Below are 20,936 nucleotides of genomic sequence, written 5' to 3' on the forward strand. Positions count from 1 at the left end.
AGTGCTATTTAGAAGGGGGAGTTTCAGGATTTTGATGGAACGGCGATATAATTCCAAGTCGGGATAGTGTGTGGTTTGGATGGGGAACTTGCAGATGGTGGTGTTCTCATACAACTACTACCCTTGTCCTGCTAAGTGGTAGAGGTCATGGTTTGGAAGGTGCTATTGAAGGATCCTTGGTGAGTTGCAGCAGTGCATCTCGTAAATGCTATACACTGCTGCCATTGAGCATCAGTGGTGGCAACAGTAAATGCTTGGGATGGGGTGCCAGTCAAGCGGGGCTGATTTGTCCTGGATGGTGTCAAGCTTCTTGAATGTTGTTGGAGCTGCACTCATCCAGGCAAGTAGAGAGTATTCCATCACCCTCTTGACTTGTGCCTTGTAAATGGTGGACAGGCTTTGGGGAGTCAGGAGGTGAGTTACTTGCCACAGGATTCCTAGCCTCTGACCTGCTCTTGTCACCACAGGATTTATATGGCTAGTCCAATTCAGTTTCTGGTCAATGGTAACCCCTAGGATGTTGATAGTGAGGGATTCAGCAGTGGTAATGACTTTGAATGTCAAGGGGAGATGGTTGGCTTCTCTCTTGATGGAGATGGTCATTGCCTGGCACTTGTGTGGCGTGAATGTTACTTGCCACTTATCAGCCCAAGCCGGAATGTTGTCCAGGTCTTGCTGCATGTGGACACTGATTGCTTCAGTATCTGAGGAGTCGTGAATGGTGCTGAACTTTGTGCAATCATCAGCGACCATCCCTATTTCTACCCTTATGTTGGAAGGAAGGTCATTGATGAAGCAGCTGACGATGGCTGCGCCTAGGACTGAGGAACTCCTGCGGTGATGTCCTGGGACTGAGAAGGTTGACCTCCAACAACCACAACCATCCTCCTTTATACTAGGTATGACTCCAGCCTGTGGAGAGTTTTCCCCTGATTCTCATTGACTTCAGCTTTGCTCGGGCTCCTTCATGCCACACTCGGTCAAATGCTGCCTTTAATTCAAGAGCAGTCAGTCTCACCTCATCTCTTGAGTTCAGCTTTTTAGTCCATGTTTGGAACAAGGCTGTAATGAGGTCAGGAGCCAAATGGCCCAGGCAGAACCCAAACTGAGCGTCAGTGAGCAGGTTATTGCTGAGTAAGTGCCGCTTGATAGCACTGTTGACGACACTTTCCATCATTTTGCTGATGATCGAGTGTAGACTGATGAAGTGGTAATTGGCTGGGTTGGATTTGTCCTGCTTTTTGTGAACAGGACATACCTGGGCAATTTTCAACATTGCTGGCTAGATGCCAGTACTGGTATACCAGATACCAGTAGTTGTACAGGAACAGCTTGGCTTGGGTTGCGGCAGGTTCTGGAGCACATGTCTTCAGTACTATTGCCGGAATGTTGTCAGGGCCCATAGCCTGAACTTAATAACTGAAGTTCCTCATTCCTGCGACCATTCCCATGAATCTTTTCTGCATCATGTTCAATGCCTTTAATGCTCCAACTGAGGCCAAATTAGTGTCTTAGACAACTTCAACATAACCTCCTTGTTCTTGTACTCTATACCCCTATGAATAAAGCCTAGGATACTGTATGCTTTATTAAACGTGCTCTCAACTTACCCTGCCACCTTTAATCATTTATGCATAAAGATGCCCAGGTCCTTTTCTGTTCCTGCACCCCCTTTAGCATTGTACCCTTTTTTTATATTGCCTCTCTGTGTTATTCTTACCAAAATGAATCACTACACGTGCTTTGCATGACCTTCATCTGCAACTTTGTTGCCCTTTCCAACTTGTTTACAGTCTTTTGAAGTTCGACACTATTCTCAGAGTTCTCAATGCTTCCAAGTTTCATATCACCGACAAATTTTGAAATTGTGCTCAGTACACCAAGATCTAAGTCATTAATATATATCAGGAAAAGCAAGCTTCTCAACACTGACCCCTGGGGAACTCCACAACAAACCTTCCTCCAGCCCAAAAAATATCCATTAACCACTACTCTCTGTTCCCTAGCACTCAGCCAATTCCATATACATATTGCTACTATCCCTTTTATTCTGCAAGCTATAACTTTACTCACAATTCTGTTGTATGGCACTGTATCAAATGTCTTTTGGAAGACCATGTACACCACATCAATAGCATTGCTCTCATCATTCTTTCTATTACCTCCAAAAAACTGCAGTGAGCTAACTAAACACAATTTTCCCATAAATGTGGGTTATGCAGCTGCTGAAAAGTTTAATTAAATGTATTATACATTATTTAATATACTGATTGAATGTTCGCTATGAATGGCTTATCTTAATTAACCTGCATTTGTCCATGTGACTTTTAATTTTGTCCTTAATTATGTTTCCCCACCCCTAAGATTAAACTAACTGGCCTGTAACTCTTTCGAGTACAAACCCATTTCCATCTGTTTCAGATGAAGTTATATTGTTTCACAGTTTGCCATTGTGAGATTTGAACTCTTGATACTCTTTTTTTTGAGTAAACCTGTTTCCATCTGTTTCAGATGAAGTTACATTGTTTCATAGTTTGCCATTGTGAGATTTGAACTCTTGATCTTGGGGTTACAAACCCAGTACCATAACCACTTGGCTATTTAGGCCAAGCCCTAACTGGCCTGTAGTTGCTGGGCTTACCTTAATACCCTTTATTGGACAAAGGTGTAACATTTGCAATTCTCTGAGTTTAAGGAAGACTTGAAAAATTATGGCCGGTGACTCTGCAATTTCCACTCTCACTTCCCTCAGTATCCTTGGATGCATCTCATCTGGACCTGGTGCCTTATCAACTTTTAAGTACAGACAGCCTATCCAATACCACCACCTTATCAATTTTAAACCTTTTGAGTGTCTGGGTTACCTCCTTTCACCATGGCCACCTTCCTTGTAAAGACAAGTGCAAACTATTCATGAAATACCTTAGCTGCCTCCTTGCGTAAATCCCCTTTACAGTCCCTAATCGGCCCAACTCCTTTTTATCACCTTGTTACTATTTATATGCCTATGGAAAACTTTAGGATTCTTTTTATGTTCGCTGCAACTCTCTTTTCATGCGCTTCCTCTTTGCTTCTCTATTTGCTTTTTCATCTCCCCTCTGAGTCTTCTATATTCAGCCTGGTTCTCAATTGTATTTTCTAACAGACATCTGTCGTAAGCACACTTTTTCTTCCTTATCTTAATTTCTTTTTTTGTCAACCAGGAAGCTCTGGATATGTTGCCCTACTTTTCTGTTTCGAGGGAAGTATCCTTGACTGTGCCCAAATCTTCTCTTTGAAGGTAGCCCATTGTTCAGCTGCCATTTCTCCTGACAACTTTTGACTCCAGTTTATTTGGCCCAGATCCATTCTTACCCCATTGAAGTTGGCCTTTCCCCAATTAATTATTTTCACTCTGGATTGTTCTTTTCCATAGTCAGCCTAAACCTTATGATACAATAATTGCTATCCCCTAAAGGTTCTCCTACTTACACTTAATCCGCTTGGCTCAGCACATTCCCAAGAACCAGGTCCAACAGAGCCTCCTTTCTCATTGGGCTGGAAACATACTGTTGAAGAAAACTTTCCTGAACACACTGTAGGAACTCTTGCCTTCACACTATTCCAGCCTATCTTTGGGTAATTAAAGTCCCCCATTATAATCAGTTAGTAATTTATGCACCTCTCTGTAGTTACCTTGCAAACTTGTCCCTCTACATTGTCCTACTAGTTGGTGGCCTATAGACCACACTGAGCAATGTAATTGTACATTTTTTGTTCCTTAGATCTAGCTAAATAGATTCTGGCCTTGACCTCTCTGGGACATCCTGTTTCTCCTGCATTCAATGTTTTCCTTAACCAATACCACCACCCCCCTCCTTTTCTAGCTTTCCTGAGCACCTCGTATCCAGGAATATTTAATACCCAGCCCTGCCTCTCTTTGAACCAGGTGCCTGTTATAGCCACAACATCATACTTCTACACGGCAATCTGCGCCTGTAACTCATCAGTCATATTTGCCACACACTGCGCATTCACATACATGCATGGGAACTTTGATTTAGACTTGATTACTTACTCCTTTACTCCAGCCCCACTTTTTAACTTACCATTCCCTATTCTAGTGATATCTAATTATTTGCATTGTTTCTAGACAACTTCGGTCAAGCATGGTGCTATGGGACTTCAATCACATATTTTTTCATTCTCTAAACAACATCAATATGAACAAGTTGCATTTTTAAAAAATAAGTTGAATTCTTGGTGTATAGCTTGATATAATGATTGTTTGTAAACCATTTTGCAAGACATTATAGAAAGGCAAAGCTTACTTGCCAGTAAACATATATCACAGTGGCTGTTTGCATTGGTTTTCAAAGCTGGATATATTGTACATATTGTATACTGGATATATTGTAAGTTGCTCAATGCAGAATGAGCTGAGTTACTGCCAAACTGAGATACTATAGTGTTCCTGATGGGGGAAGGTGGAATTACAGCTTCACAAATTTACATAGCTTCAATTATATGTGGATATGTTATAACCTTTCCAGACCAGAATGCTTGGGACCAAGGCATTTCTGGGTTTTGGAGTTTTTTGGATCATAGAATACAAAGAATAATGTTAGAACAGCTAACCACAAGTGTGTGAACCAGGTATAAATATACACCTGAAACATAAAACCTAACCAAATCTAGTTTTAAGACACAAAAGTGCACATTTTCAAATCCATTTATTTGATAATGTGGGCAGATGCACTAATCATGCATCAGTTAAGCAATGTACTCCTTCATAAATAGTAATTTGGTAGTACAGAACTTGAGTTGCTGAAAAAGAGACATGCTGCCAAAACTTTTCACCTTGCACTAATCAGGACGGACATAAGAATGTCAACTTTCAAAGGGAACAACAATTTATACTGCATGAGGAGAGGATGCTACACATGCATACACACACATGCACACAATCAATCCCTCTATCCCCATCACGCATGCACATGTATGCATAAGCATGCACACAGTAATCAGCTGCTCCCCCTCCCCCTCCAAAAACACGTGCACACACTAATCAGTCCCTACCCCTACATTGGTCTAGTTGCCAGTGCATGCGGAGCAGAGTCACTAACTTGGGTAAGGAGCCTGTACGCTGCTGTGTTTCTGTTTCAGGCCACTCAAAGTTTGAAGCTGCTACTCATCTTCTCGATGAGTGGTGTGACCTCCTGGTCTTTCCTGCATCCCAGATGTATCAATCGGTCATGGAGTTGTACTTGCTTGCCTAAATCAGTACACAACATTCCAGGCCCTCTTGGTACTAGCCACTAGAAGTGTTTCAAAGCTTAAAGAGCACTTTGGGCTGTTTGGCAGCATCAATCCTGTGGCTCCAGGGCCGTTGCAGAGCTACAAGTGGTGCGTTTGAGATTTGCGGGGCCTGCTGAAATAACAATGTGACAGCTGGGGACAAGGGTTTTCCAGTTACCATGTACAGACATACAATTTTCCTAAGTAATTAGATATCCCCTTCCAGCAGAAAACCTAGGGTGAATCTGCATATCAGCTATCTGAAATAGCTTGCATGTGCTACCTTGCAATTTTAGTCAATTTCTATGCGGTAATACTATTGTCTAATGGATTAATTCCTTAGAATTAGTTATCCAAATTTATTCATTTAACAAACTATTTAAACAGAAATCCACTTGTACATAATTTTCTTTAGTTGTCCAATTGTAGCAGAGGTGACAGTTAGTTAACTAATATGGATTTTGTAGACCAAGGTAAAACCATTCTGCCCTTTCTCTTTGAGCTTTGCCCAGGAAAATTCCTTTGCATCGCTTGCTGTATGGGAAACGGTGACCCCCAAAACAGCTAACAATATTTTTATTATATTAACATTGTGAATGGAATAAATGCACTATGATAAAAAGGGGAAATAAATATGGCTGTAACACGACTTCCTGTCCTCACAGGAAGTGATCTGAAGGAACTTCCTAGGTGCAACCCTGAAGAAGAAAGGCAAAATGGTGTCACCCAAGCTTCCAAAACGCCAGGTGAGCTTCATAAAATTGCCGACACCAGCAATTTTGCTTAGGAAGGTCTATCAAATAAAAAAAATAAAATGTAGAGATTTGAAAATTATTCAGCATGTACATGTCAAATGGATTTGAATGTTGGTTTCAGGATAAGTAGCTGACAAAAGTAAATGTGCAGCAAATATTAGACGTTTATTTACAGATCAATTTCTAAGAGATATTTTGTAAACAGCCACAAGAGAAATTATTTCTGATTGCGTGAGAAGTCTGACTCAGAAGAATGTATTTACTAGTTTTTGGGTCATTAAATCCCCAATATCGTGGTCATACATAGAATTAGGTAGATTATATAGCACAGGAATAGACCAGAATATGCTGGTATTTATGCTGCACTCGAGGTGCCTTCTTTCCTTTCTCACATAACTCTATTAGCATAACTCTTTAATCCCTTCTCCATAGAACCATAGAAAGAGGCCATTCAGTCCATCGTGTCTGCACTGGCCAAAAAAGAAAAAAACTAGCTGTCCATTTTAATCCCACCTTCCAGCACCTGGTCCATAGCCTTACAGGTTGCAGTACTTTAGGTGCAGCTCCAGGTGTTTTTAAATGAGTTGAGTGTTTCTGCCTCCACCACCAAACTAAGCAGTGAATTCCAAATACCCTTAACCCTCTGGGTGAAGAAGTTTTTCCTCTTGTTCCCCCTAATCCTTCTACCAGTCACCTTAAATCTGTGCCCCGTGATAATTAACTTAACTGCTGGGGGAAACAGGGCACCCCCGTCTACTCCATCTAGGCCCTTCATAATCTTGTACTCCTCAGTCAGGTCACCCCTCAACCCCCTCTGTTCCAATCCCAGCCTATCCGGTCTTCATCAGCAGTAATTTTCAAACCCTGACAATATTCTTGTAAATCTCCTCTGTACTCTCTCCAGGGCAATTATATCATTCCTGTAATGTGGTGACCAGAATTGTACCCAAAATTCCAGCTGTGGCTTAAACAGCGTTTTATACAGTTCCATCATTACATCCCTGCTTCTGTATTTAATACCTCGCCCAATAGAGGAAAGCATTCCATATGCTTTCTTTATCACTTTATCCACCTGTCCTTCCACCCTCAGGGACCTGTAGACATGCACACCAAGGTCCCTCACTCCCTCTACCCCTCCCAGTATCCTCCTATTTATTGAGTATTCCCTTGCTTTGTTTGGCTTCCCCAAATGCATCACCTCACATTTCTCTGGAATGAATTCCATCTTCCACTTTTCTGCCAACTCAACCAAACCCCTGATATAATTCTGGAGACAACAGCTATCCTTTTCACTATGAATTACACAGGCCAATTTTATATCACCTGCAAATTTCCCAATCATGCCTCCCACATTTAAGTCCAAATCATTAATATATTCAAAAAACAGCAAGGGCCCCAACACTGAGCCCTGTGGAACACCACTAGAAACTGATTTCCCTCATGTGCTTCTCCTTAAATGCATCTTTACCATTTGTTTGGTTCCATTCTTATCTATCTAATTGTAGCCAGAGCATCACCTGCAGTGCTTCTCGTCCCACTCCTGCACAGTTTCCTCTGGTGTCCCCGCAAGAATCTGACCTTGGCCCCCTCCTATTTCTTCTCTACATGCTGTGCCTGGGCGACATCATCTGAAAACACAAAGTCAATTTCCATATGTATGCTGAGGACAGCTGGGACAGAACCTTCTGCCTGTCAGTTGGGAGAGGGCATGGGCAGGCACAGAGCGTACTGCCATTTTACGTGGGCAGTCCAATTAAGGCCCGCCCAGCGTGACGCACTCCTGGTAGTGCTCTGTGCGGGCGAGGGGAGGATGGAGAGTTGGGGCCTGCGTTCTTTCACATGAAAGGGCACAGAAATCTCCCTGAGGCAGCTCCGTGCCTCAGGGAGATTAAGTTCACATTGAAATCTTGAAAAAAAGGAAAGATTAACATTATGCAGACATGACAGTGCCACATGAGCAGGGACATGTTCATGAATTGAGAGAAATTTATTTATTCATTTAATAAAACCCCGCCAGTGGATGAGGTTTCATGAAAAACATGAAGGCTACTTGGCTCTTCCCCTGCCCGTCAATCTTAAGGTTGGATGGGCAGCCCTGTCAGTTACCTAAATTGGTTTACTAATGACCTTAACAGATCTTTGACAGTTCAGCAGGCGCGTAGCCACCTCCAGCACGTGCCTGCTGAACGGAAAATTGGAATGACGCATGGTGACTTCGGGACACACGCCCGACGTCACCACACATCATTTTACGCATCAACGTGCGGGCCCCACCCCCGCACGCCGACAGGAAAATTCTCCCCCTGGTATACTTAGCCCCATCTCTCTCAGCCCCTTCCACTGCCTCTAAATTGCCTGACTGTTTAACTGACATCCTGTACTGAATGAGCAGAAATTTCCTCCAATTAAATGTTGGGAAGACTGAAGTCATTGTCTTTGTTCCCTGACACACTCCATTCCCTAGCTACCAATTCCATTCCTCTTCCTGGTAACTCTCTGAGATCGAACCACACTGTTCATAACCTTGATGTCGTCTTTGACTCTGAGATGAGCTTCCGACTGTGACATCACTAAGACGGCCTATTCCCATCTCCGTAATTTTGCCTGAATCCTGCCCTGCTTCAGCTCATCTGCCGAAAACCTCATTTGTACTTTTGCTACCTCGAGCCTTGATTATTCCAGCACACTCCTGCCTGCTCTCCCACGTTCTACCCTCTGTAAATTTGAAGTCATTCAAAACTCTTCTGTCCATGCCCTTTCTCGCACCAAATCCCGTTCACCCATACTCCCTGTGCTCACTGACCTACACTCGTTCCCAGTTAAGTAATGTCTTTGTTTTAAAACCTTCCAAATTATCTTCACTCCTCAAATTTTGGCTTTTTGAGCATCCCTGATTTTAATCACTCCACCATTTGTGTTTGTAACTTCAGATGTCTAGGCCCTAAACCTCTCAGTGCCTCCCTAAAATCTACCACCTTAACCAAGTTTTTGGTCACCTGCTCTACATTCATCTTACGTGGCTCAATGTCTCAGTTGAATTACATTGGCCCTGTGAAGTGCCTTGTAACATTTTATTATTTGAAAGGCATTAAATAAATACAAGTTTCATGATAGCAAGTTCCACATTCTGACCACACTCTGGGTAGACTCTGAAGGACTCAGCGGTCGATTTGTCTAGGGAAGAGTGTGTAGATAGCCTGGATCATGTTGAGATCAAAAAAGAGGAAGTGTTAGGCGTTGTGAATACTATTAAGGTGGATAAGTCCCCAGGGCCAAATGGGATCCACCTTAGAGTACTGAAGGAGGCAAGGGTGGAGATTACTGGGGCCTTGACAGAAAACTTTATATCCTCACTGGCTACAGGTGAGGTCCCAGTGGACTGGAGAATGGCCAACGTTGTTCCATTGTTTAAGAAGGGTAGCAGGGATAATCCAGGAAATTACAGGCTGGTGAGCCTTACGTCAGTGGTAGGGAAATTATTGGAGAAGATTCTTCGTGACAGGATTTACTACCATTTGGAAGCAAATGGGTGTATCGGTGAGAGGCAGCATGGTTTTGTGAAGGGGAGGTCGTGTCTCACTAACTTGATCGAGTTTTTCAAGGAAGTGACAAAGATGATCGATGATAGAAGGACAGTGGATGTTATCTACATGGATTTCAGTAAGGCCTTTGACAAGGTCCCTCATAGTAGACTGGTACAGAAGGTAAAGTTGCACAGGATCAGTGGTGAGCTGGCAAGATGGATACAGAATTGGCTTGGTCATAGAAGACAGAGGGTAGCAGTGGAAGGGTGCTTTTCTGAATGGAGAACTGTGACTAGTCGTGTTCCGCAAGGATCAGTGCTGGGACCTTTGCTGTTTGTAGAATACATAAATGATTTGGAGGAAAATGTAACTGGGCTAATTAGTAAGTTTGCAGACGACACTAAGGTTTGAGGAGTTGCAGATAGTGAAGAGGATTGTCAAAGGATACAACGGGATATAGATCGGTTGGAGACTTGGGCGGAGAAATGGCAGATGGAGTTTAATCCGGACAAATGCGAGGTAATGCATTTTGGAAGGTCTAATACAGGCAGGAATTATACAGTAAATGGCAGAACCCTTAAGTGCATTGACGGGCAGAGAGATCTGGGTGTACAGGTCCACAGGTCACTGAAAGTAGCAACGCAGGTGGATAAGGTAGTCAGGAAGGCATATGGCATGCTTGCCTTCATTGGCAGGGGTATTGAGTATAAAAGCTGGGAAGTCATGCTGCAGCTGTATAGAACCTTGGTTAGGCCACACTTGGAATATTGCGTGCAATTCTGGTCACCACATTACCAGAAGGATATGGAGGCGTTGGAGAGGGTGCAGAGGAGGTTTACCAGGAAACAAAAAGAAAAATACCTGGAAAAACTCAGCAGGTCTGGCAGCATCTGTGGAAGGGAGCACAGTTAACGTTTCGAGTCCGCATGACTCTTCGACTGAACTAAGGAAAAATAGAAAAGGGGTGAAATATAAGCTGGTTTAAGGGGGGGGTGGTTTGGGACAAGAGAGCTGGATAGAGGGCCAGTGATAGGTGGAGACAACCAAAAGATGTCACAGCCTAAAGGACAAAGAGGTGTTGAAGGTGGTGATATTATCTAAAAGAATGTGCTAATTAAGTGTAGAAAGCAGGACAAGCAAGGTACAGATAGCCCCAGTCGGGGTGGGGTGGGGTGAAGGAATCAAAAAAGGCTAAAAGGTAGAGATTAAACAATGGATGGAAATGCATTTAAAAATAATGGAAATAGATGGGAAAAGAAAAATCCATATAAATTATTGGAAAAAACAAAAAGGAGGGGGAAAAATCAGAAAAGGGGTGAGGATGGAGGAGAGAGTTCATGATCTAAAATCGTTGAACTCAATATTCAGTCCATAAGGCTGTAAAGTGCAGAGTCGGAAGATGAGGTGCTGTTTCTCCAGTTTGCATTGAGCTTCACTGGAACAATGCAGCAAGCCAAGGACGGGCATGTGGGCATGAGAGCAGGGTGGAGTATTGAAATGGCAAGCGACAGGGAGGTCTGGGTAATGCTTGCAGACAGACCAAAGGTGTTCTTGCAGACCCAGTCTGCATTTGGTGTCTCCAGTGTAGAGGAAACTGCATTGGGAGCAACGAATGCAGTAGACTAAGTTGAGGGAAGTACAGGTGAAATGCTGCTTCACTTGAAACGAATGTTTGGGCCCTTGGACAGTGAGAAGAGGGGAAGTAAAGGGGGAGGCGTTGCATCTTCTGCGGTTGCATGGGAAGGTGCCGTGGAAGGGGGTTGAGGTGTAGGGGGTGATGGAGGAGTGGACCAGGGTGTCACGGAGGAAACGATCCCTACAGAATGCCGCCGGGGGGGTGAAGCGAGGATATGTTTGGTGATATCATCATACTGGAGTTGGCGAAAATGGCGGAGGATGATCCTTTGAATGCGGTGGCTGGTGGGGTGATAAGTGAGGACAAGGGGAACCCTATCATGTTTCTGGGAGGGAGAGGAAGGTGTGAGGGCGGATGCGCGGGAGTTGGGCCGGACACGGTTGAGGGCCCTGTCAACCACCGTGGGTGGAAAACCTCAGTTAAGGAAGAAGGAGGACATGTCAGAGGAACTGTTTTTGAAAGTGGCATCATTAGAACAGATGCGACGGAGGCGAAGGAACTGAGAGATTGGGATGGAGTCCGTATAGGAAGCGGGGTGTGAGGAGCTGTAGTCGAGGTAGCTGTGGGAGTCGGTAGGTTTGTAATGGATATTGGTGAACAGTGTATCACCAGAAATTGAGACAGAAAGGTCAAGGAAGGGAAGGGAAGTGTCAGAGATAGCCCATGTGAAAATGATGGAGGGGTGGAAATTGGAAGAAAAATTAATAAATTTTTCCAGGTCCAGACGAGATCATGAAGCAGCACCGAAGTAATCATTGATGTACCAGAGAAAGAATTGTGGGAGGGGGCCAGAGTAGGACTGGAACAAGGAATGTTCCACATACCCCGTAAAGAGACAGGCATAGCTGGGGCCCTTGCAGGTACCCATAGCCACACCTTTTATTTGGAGGAAGTGAGAGGAGTTGAAGGAGAAATTGTTCAGTGTGAGAACAAGTTCGGCCAGACGGAGGAGAGTAGTGGTGGATGGGGATTGTTTGGGCCTCTGTTCGAGGAAGAAGCAGAGAGCCATCAGACCATCCTGGTGGGGGATGGAGGTGTAGAGGGATTGGATATCCATGGTGAAGAGGAAGCGGTTGGGGCCAGGGAACTGGAAATTGTTGATATGATGTAGGGTGTCAGAGGAATCACGGATGTGGATGGGAAGGGAGTGGACAAGGGGAGAGAAAATGGAGTCAAGATAGCGAGAAATGAGTTCCATGGGGCAGGAACAGGCTGACACGATCGGTCTGCCGGGATAGTCCTGTTTGTACATTTTGGGTAGGAGGTAGAAGCGGTCCGTCCGAGGTTGGGAGACTGTCAGGATGGAAGCTGTGGAAGGAAGATCTCCAGAGGAGATGAGGTCAGTAACAGTCCTGGAAACAATGGCTTGATGTTCAGTAGTGGGGTCATGGTCCAGGGAGAGGTAGGAGGAAGTGTCTGTGAGTTGACGCTCAGCCTCTACGATGTAGGGGTCAGTGTGCCAGACAACAACAGCACCAAGCTTGTCAGCGGGTTTGATGACAATCTCGTTTACCAGGAGGCTGCCTGACCTGGAGTTTATTAGCTATGAGGAGAGGTTGGAGAAATTCGGATTGTTCTCACTAGAGCGACGGAGATTAAGGGATGACTTGATAGAAGTTTACAAAATTGAGTGGCATGGACAGAGTAGATAGAAGCTTTTTCCCAGGGTGGAAGAGTCAATTACTAGGGGACATAGATTTAAGGTGAGAGGAGGAAACTTTAGAGGAGATGTGCAGGGCAAGTTTTTTACGCAGTGGGTAGTGAGTGTCTGGAATTCGCTGCCAGAGGAGGTGATGGAAGCAGGTATGATAGTGGTTGACAAATACATGAATAGGATGGGATTAGAGGGATACGGACCCCGGAAGAGCAAAATGTTTTAGTTTGAAAGGCAATATGATCGGTGCAGTCTTGGAGGGCTGAAGGGCCTGTTCCTGTGCTGCACTTTTCTTTGTTCTTTGTTCTAAAGAAATGATTTCTGAATTCTTTATTTGATTTCTTGTTGACTACCTTGTGACCTCAGGTTTGTTTATCTCCACAAATGGAAACTCTCTCTTTGTCCTAACAAAACCTTTCAAAGTCTTAAAGATCTCTATTAGGTCTCAGCCCTCTCTTTTGTAACCTGTTTATTTTTTCAGATAGGAGCTCACAGTTCAAGTACCATTCTTTTAAATCCTTTTTGCACGCTCCAGTACCACTATGTTCTTTTTATAACGTGACGACCAAAACTGCATACAGAATTCTTCAAGTTTGGTCTAACCAATGTTAACTCCTACTTTGTTTTCAATTCTACCTCTAGAAATAGACCTTAGTGCACAGTTTGCTTTTATTGTGGCCTTATTGATCGGTGATGCGTGCATTTGTACTCTTAGATCCCTTTGCTCCTCTATTCCATTTAGATTCTTATTTTCCAATGAATATGTGACCTTTGTTTGCTTACCAAATGTAATATCTCTCACTTACCTAAGTTGAAATGCATTTGCCAATCATTTGCCCATTTTGCAAGTTCATTAATGTCTTGTAATTTGTTGCAGTCCTCCTTTAGTATTGACAATCTCTTCTAATTTTGAGTCATCTGCAAATTTTAAAACTGCGTGTCTAACCCTGAAGTCTGAATTGTTAATTTAAATTGTGAGCAACAGTGGTCTCAGCACCGATCCTTGTGGGAGCCTACTTCCTGCCTTCTGCCACTCTGAATAGCTATCCTTTTCCCATAGTCTTTCTGTCTTGCCGCCAGCTAGCTATCCATTCAGCTACTTGTCCCCTGGCTCTGCATGCTCTAACTTTAGTCAGCAGTTTATTACCTGGTACACTATGCCTCTTGAAAGTCTAGATATATCACAGTTACTATATTACCCTCTGTTACCTCTTCAAAGAATTCATTGAGGTTAGTCAAGCTAGAAATTCATTTTGACTATTGATTACTATATTTTTGGTTTCTAAGTGTTTTTCTATTTTCCCCGTTAGTAGTGGGTTTGTTATTTTTCCTACTTCAATTATTGCTAACAATTCATTAGCCAAGGTTTAGCAGATGAATATTAACTTCAGCGCTTAAAATTGTGATGAATATACATTGACCATGAATTTCTGTCCCCAAATTTCCTATCCTTTTGCTTCCAAATGGAGGTTCCCACACGTACTATATGCTAAACATGATTCCTTAGCTGAAACTTTGCAGTATGTGCAAAAGTAACCCAGGGTCATTTTTATACTCACCCACAGATTTTTTTTCCTGACCTCCTGGCACTCACCCGAGGCTTGTGGGTATAAACTCATCTTCGACAGCTCTGTGGCATAGTATGTGATTGGCAAACCAGGGACTGCGCTGAAATAATGTGTCATACTTGAGATCTTGCATTCATGAATATAACTATCTTAAGCTTTATTTTTATTGTGCCCTTGATGTGACCCCTTAATTGGAAAGTGTTTGCAATGATGTCTTTGAAAGGAGCTCCAGTGCAGTAGAACAGATTTTATTGTGTAATTTTATACAGCATGTTCCAAGTTGCTGTTCTTTGTGTTCCACATTCAATTCAACTTGAATTGGAGCATTTTCAGTCATTCATTCAGGTAGACTCAGATTCCATAAGCCCGGTGATTGGAAGGGTTTTAGATTTCAGCAAAGGATCTTCAAAAAATTGAGAGAGAAAATAGAATGTGAAAAACTAGCAAAAGATACAGATAGTAGAAGTTTGTATAGAGATGTAAAAGGGAAGAGTTTATCGACAGTAAATATGAGTCTTTTGCAGGCAGAGACAAAAAATAATAATGAGGAATAAAGAAATGGCAGGGGCATTAAGCAAATACTTTGTATCTGTCTTCACAGTAGAAAATGAAGAAATTCCAGAAATAATGGAAAAACCAAGGTTCTAGTAGAGAGATATTATTAGTAAAGAAATTAATGGGACTTGCTCAATAAATCACCTGGACCTGATGGCCTGCATCCTAGTGTTTTAAAAGAGGCAACTATAGAGATAATGGGCACAGTGGTTTTGAAATTCCAGAATTTCCTCTTCTAGAATGATCCCTATGGTTTGAAGGGTCGCTAATGTAACCCTACTATTCAAGCAAAAAGAGAGAAAGAAAACGGGGAACTATAGGCCGGTTAGCCTGTCATCATTAGTAGGGAAAATGCTAGGATCTGTTATCAGGGACATGGTAACAAAGCACTTAGAGGTCATAATATGCTTGGGCAGAATCAGAACAGTTTTATAAATGGGAAATCTTGTTTGCAGCGTTGGTGGGGGTTGTTGGGGGAGAAGAGCCGGAGGCCTGGACGAATTGGATAGTTCTTTCAAAGAGCTGGCACAGGCATGATAGGCCGAAAGACTACTTTTTTCGCTGTAGGATTCCAAGCATACTAGTATTTTGTTGCAGCAAACCATTAAGGAAAAGGAATGTTGGCCTTTATTACAAATGGACAGGAGTATTAAGAGTGAAAAAGTTTTATTGTAATTTTACACTGCCTTGATGAGGCCACACCTGCAGTGTACAGTTTTGGTCTCCTTACTTGAGGAAGGATGTACTAGCCTTAGAGGGAGTGTAACAAAGGTTCTCTAGGCTGACTCCTGGGATGAGGAGAGGTTAAGTAGACTGGAATAATATTTTCTTTAATTTAGAAGAGTGAGTCGATCTCACTGAAACATTTAAAATTCTTAAGGGGCTTTACAAGATACGTACTATCCTTCCTAACACTGGGTGTTCCTGCAGCACATGGACTGCAGCAGTTCAAGAAGACAGCTCGCCACCACCTTCTCAAGGGCAATCGGAGATGGGCAATAAATGCTGGCCTGGCTAATGACACTCAGACCCATGAATGAATTTTTAAAAAGTTACTGGGAAGATGAGTTTACCTGGATGGAGAGTCTAAACTAGGGATTGCAGTCTCGGAATAAGGAGTTGGCTCTTTTGGATTTGAATGAGAAGAATTTCACTAAGGGTTGTGAATCTTATCAATTCTCTATCCCAGTGGATGGTCAGCTGTTGAATATATTCAAGACAGAGATTGAAGATTTTAGGATGCTAAGGGAATTAAAGGATATGGAGGCTAGTGCTAAGGTGTAGTTGATGTGGAAGAGCAGCCATGATCTTATTGAATAGTGGAGTAGACTCGAAGGGCTGGATATCCTATTCATACTCCGATTTCAAATATCCTTAAATACCCAACCTTCATTCTTGTTAATTTCTTCTATGCAGTTGGCTCAAACTCTCAAGTCATGAGTAATAGTGCCGACTGGTAATTTGCTCAAGTAAATTTAGACATGCTGACCATTGAGCTAAACGGCAATCGGGGCCCTCAGACTGATCTGATCTGATCCTCTCTGTCACCTTCACACACATTCGCTTCTCACTCGCTCCCCCCCCCCCCCCCACTTGCCCTCTCACTCACTCTCACTCTCTCTCTCTCACTCTCAATGTCACACTCTCTCTTTCACACTCGCTCTCTCCTCCACTCACCCTCACCCCTGCGTGCGTGCGCCCTCCCGTGCCCTACCTCACCCCCAACCCCGCTTGCGCTGCGCTCACTTTATGTAATTGTATTTATCTATCTCCCCAAGTCATATTCACACCCAAACATCAACTAGAAACACAATTTTTCACTTTTTATAGTCTTTTTTCAGTCTCAATTCTTGTTTTGCTAATAATGAGGAATACCGATTGGCAATGGCACGGAATCCCAGAGCGGCATGATTCTAGAAAGCCGCTACTCCGCTGGCTGATACCAACTTAATACAGTACAGGCCATCGATCGGACCTTCTGGGTTCTGAGGCTCAATGTTTCCCATTGAACAATTGATGTTGGTGTAGGGCGAACAGGTTTGTGTTACAGGTGTTGCAATGCTGAGATAGCTGATTGAAAGAGTTAATGACAGTGTTGAGTGATAAAGAGGCTGCTCTGCCTTCACTGAGCTTATTTCATGTTGATAGTGCTGGGATTTCATTTGGTTACAGTAGTGAAATAGGATACTGGAATTTTGCTATTTATTAAAGAGACATTGTCTCGGTGTATCTCATACATTTAATTGAATCAGAAGTTAATTCTGCTTTCAATGCATTCATGTTCATACCTAGTGTAATGTACTCTTGGAATCTGCAATAATGAAGCTGTAAGACCACAGCACAATGACTAACCAGCATTGTCACTGAGAGAGGAGGGCGCAGTTATTATCTATATGCTATAAATCTCCATTTCTAGTGTTTGTCATTCACTTGCTTATACTTTCAGGTAATAAAGAAATGCACTTGAATTTGGAACTATTCAAATATATACATAAGAGTCATTGAGTCATTGCAGCACAGAAACAGGCTTTTCTACCCATCGAGTCCATGCTGGCTTTCTGTACAGCAATCCAGTCAGTCCCATTCCCCTCAAGTGCCCATCCAGTTTCTTTTGATATCAGTGCTTTTCATTGCTTCTGCCACCCCCCATAGCAGCAAGTTCCAGGTCATTACTACTCGCTGCATGCAAAAAGATTTCTCTTAACATTCCACCTTACATCTCCTGCCCAACACCTTATACTTGCATCCTTGTGCCATCAGCTGATGGGAGCAGCATTTCTTTGTCTATCTTATCTAATGTCATACCTTTGTACAACTCTATCCAATCTCGTCTGCTTCCTTTACTCCAAGGAGAACAAACCCAACTTCTTGAACCTAACCTCACAACTAAAATTCCCCCATCCTTGGAACTATTCTAGTAAATCTCCTCTGCACCCTTTCAAGGATCCTCACATCCTTCCTAAAGTGTGGTGACCAGGACTGACACACAGCTCTAGTTTAGTTAGCCTAACCAGAGCTTTATGAAGTTTCAGTATAACTTCACTACATTTGCACTCACTACAGGAGCTCTCTCTAAAAAAAAGATGTGGACTTGCAGCACTTGTTACTGGAATTTGTGAATGGATTATAAAGCATCATCGGTTTGACATGTCTAAAATATTGCTCACTTTAACCATTTGGATAAAATTGTTTATTATATATTGTTGATGTCTTCAATTTATATATTGAATGTTTTTAATGTTAATTTTCATCTAAAAATCAGCAGACTTGTCTAGAACATAAGAATGAGGAGCAGGATTAGGCAATTCAAACCCTCGGGCCTGCCCTGCCATTCATTACGATCATGGCTGATCTCATTTCGGCCTCAACTCCAATTTCCTGCCCTCTTCCCATAACCTGTTAACCGGTTGCTAAATAAAAATCTGCCTATCTCCTCCTTAAATTTACTCAGCGTCCCAGCATCCACTGCACTCTGAGGGAGTGAATTCCACAGATTCACGACCCTTTGAGAAAAGTAATTCCTCCTCATCTACCACCCCTTAGCCTAAAACTATGGCCTCTTGTTCTAGAATGCCCCACAAGGGGAAACATCCGCTCCACGTCTACTTTGTCTATGCCGTTTAGCATCTTATATACCTCAATTAGATCTCCTCTCATCCTTCTAAACTTTAGCGAGTATAGGCCTAAACTGTTCAATCACTTCTCATAAGACAAGCCCCTCATCTCTGAAATTAATCTAGAACCTCCTCTGAACCTTCTCCAGTGCAACTCTATCCTTCCTCAAGTAAGGGGACCAAAACTGCACAGTACTCCAGGTGCGGTCTCACCAATGCCTTGTACAGTTGCAACAACACTTCCCTATTTTTATACTCTATTCCTTTAGCAATAGATGCCACAATTCCATTTGCCTTCCATATTACCTGCTGTACCTGCATACTAGCTTCAGCGATTCATGCAAGAGGACACGCAGATCCCTCTGCACTGAAGCGTTCTGAAGTTTCTTTCCATTTAAATAATAAGTCGCCTTTTTATTCTTCCGACCAAAATGGATAACCTTACACTTATCCACATTAAAATCCATCTGCCAGATTTTGGCCCATTCACCTAACCTGTCCATATCCATTTGTAAATTTCTTATTTCTTCATTGCAACTTATTTTCCCACCTATTTTGGTGTCATCTGCAAATTTAGCTATAGAACCTTCTATCCCTGAATCCAAGTCATTAATATAGATTGTAAATAGTTGGGGCCCAAGGACCGAACCCTGTGGCACCCCACTAGTTACAGCTTGCCATCCAGAAAAAGACCCATTTATCCCGACTCTCTGCTTTCTGTTGGTTAGCCAATCCTCTATTCAAGCTAATATATTACCCCTAACTCCTCGTGACCTTATCTTGTGTATTAATCTTTTGTGCAGCACCTTATCAAGGGCCTTCTGGAAGTCCAGATATATTACATCTACAGGACCCCCATTATCCACTTTGCTTGTCACATCTTCAAAGAGCTCTAGCAACTTAGTCAAACACGATTTACTCTTCATAAAATCATGCTGACTCTGATAGATTGCATTTTGACTTTCCTGATGCCCCATTACTACTTCCGTAATAATGGATTCCAACAATTTCCCAACGGCAGATGTTAAACTAACTGGTCTATACTTTCCTACTTTCTGTCTTAACCCCTTTTTGAATAAGGGCATTATATTACCATTTTTCCAATCCACTGGAACCTTTCCAGAATCCAGGGAATTTTGGAATATTATAGCCAATACATCCAAAATCTCCGCTGCCACTTCCTTTAAGACCCTGGGATGTAGGCCATCAGGTCCTGGGGACTTGTCACCCTTTAATCCCAATAGTTTGCTCAGTACTTTTTCTCTAGTGATGGTGATTGTTCTAAGCTCCTCCTTCTCCAAACCCTCTGCACTACCTGTTACTATTGGGGTAGTACTAGTGTCCTCCACTGTGAAAACTGAGACAAAATATTGATTAAGCATCTCTGCCATTTCTGCCATTAACTCCCCAGTCTCGTCCTCCAAGGGACCCTCTACCTGCCTCACTCAGAATCACACCCTCTTGTCTCTGACCACTGGCCGAATTTAAGGTAGTTAATCTAAGGGGTGTGACTGTCTCATGAAACACAGCGTCCAGGTTACTCTCCCCTCCCTGATGTGTCGCAGTGTCTGAAGCTCAGACTCCAGCTCATCAACTCTGAGCCAGAGTTCCTCAAGCAACCAACATTTGCTACAAATGTCACTGGGAACCGCAATGGGGTCCACCAGCTCCTACATCATGTAGCTACAACACATCGCCTGGCCCTGCACCTCTATTTTATTAAATTTGTTTTTAAATTTCCGACTGGACTTTAGTTTATCAATCTGTAAAATATTTCTCCTATTTATCTTCAATCTGAAAGCAAGTTAGAATAGAGATTCAAAATACACTTTTTAAAATCAACTGGAACTCGCTCTCTCTGCTGAGTTGAAGCTGAAGTGTTAGGCCTCTAATTCTGGGCCCCAGTAGTCACCCTTAATCTGAAATCAATTTAGAATAGGTAGTTCAAACTAGCTGTTACTTACCAACCAATGAATTTAGGATTTTCCTGTGATGTCACTCTTTATTTTTCACTTGGCCACAGTGACTGCAGAGGACACTCCTCTCACACTCTCCTCTAGCTGCTGCGGACTGCTTGTCCCAGGCTGTGCCTCTCGCACTCTCCTCTAGCTGCTGCTGACTGCCTGTCCCAGGGTGCTCCTCTCGCACTCTCCTCTACTTTCACAATTAGCTGAACATGTTGGCTACTACCATGACTCTGGAAATCTGAATTTTACGCTATAAAACAAGGCCAGTTCCACTTCTTTTCTAATGTAATCCCATTTTTTCATTTTTCTTGATGTTCTCCTCCTTTATCACCTGTTGCTCTCTCTCTCTTTAGCTATTTCTCTTGCCATAAATTCTTATCTAATTC

General features: G+C 42.8%; 1 protein-coding gene across 3 annotated transcripts in view; it reads left to right on the top strand.

Annotated features, from left to right (window-relative positions):
• Positions 1–20,936, top strand: part of ryk (receptor like tyrosine kinase) — a 376,084-nt gene that overhangs the window by 178,512 nt on the left and 176,636 nt on the right. For 2 of the 3 annotated variants that reach the window (XM_041182702.1, XM_041182704.1), the window contains one exon: positions 5,943–6,023. The exons of the other annotated variant lie outside the window; for it this stretch is intronic. In XM_041182702.1, the coding sequence (XP_041038636.1) occupies positions 5,943–6,023 (81 nt within the window). The remainder of the gene's footprint in view (positions 1–5,942; positions 6,024–20,936) is intronic. 3 annotated transcript variants of the gene reach the window in all.

This window comes from Carcharodon carcharias, chromosome 2, assembly GCF_017639515.1.
Source record: "Carcharodon carcharias isolate sCarCar2 chromosome 2, sCarCar2.pri, whole genome shotgun sequence".
Classification (NCBI taxonomy): Eukaryota; Metazoa; Chordata; class Chondrichthyes; order Lamniformes; family Lamnidae; genus Carcharodon; species Carcharodon carcharias.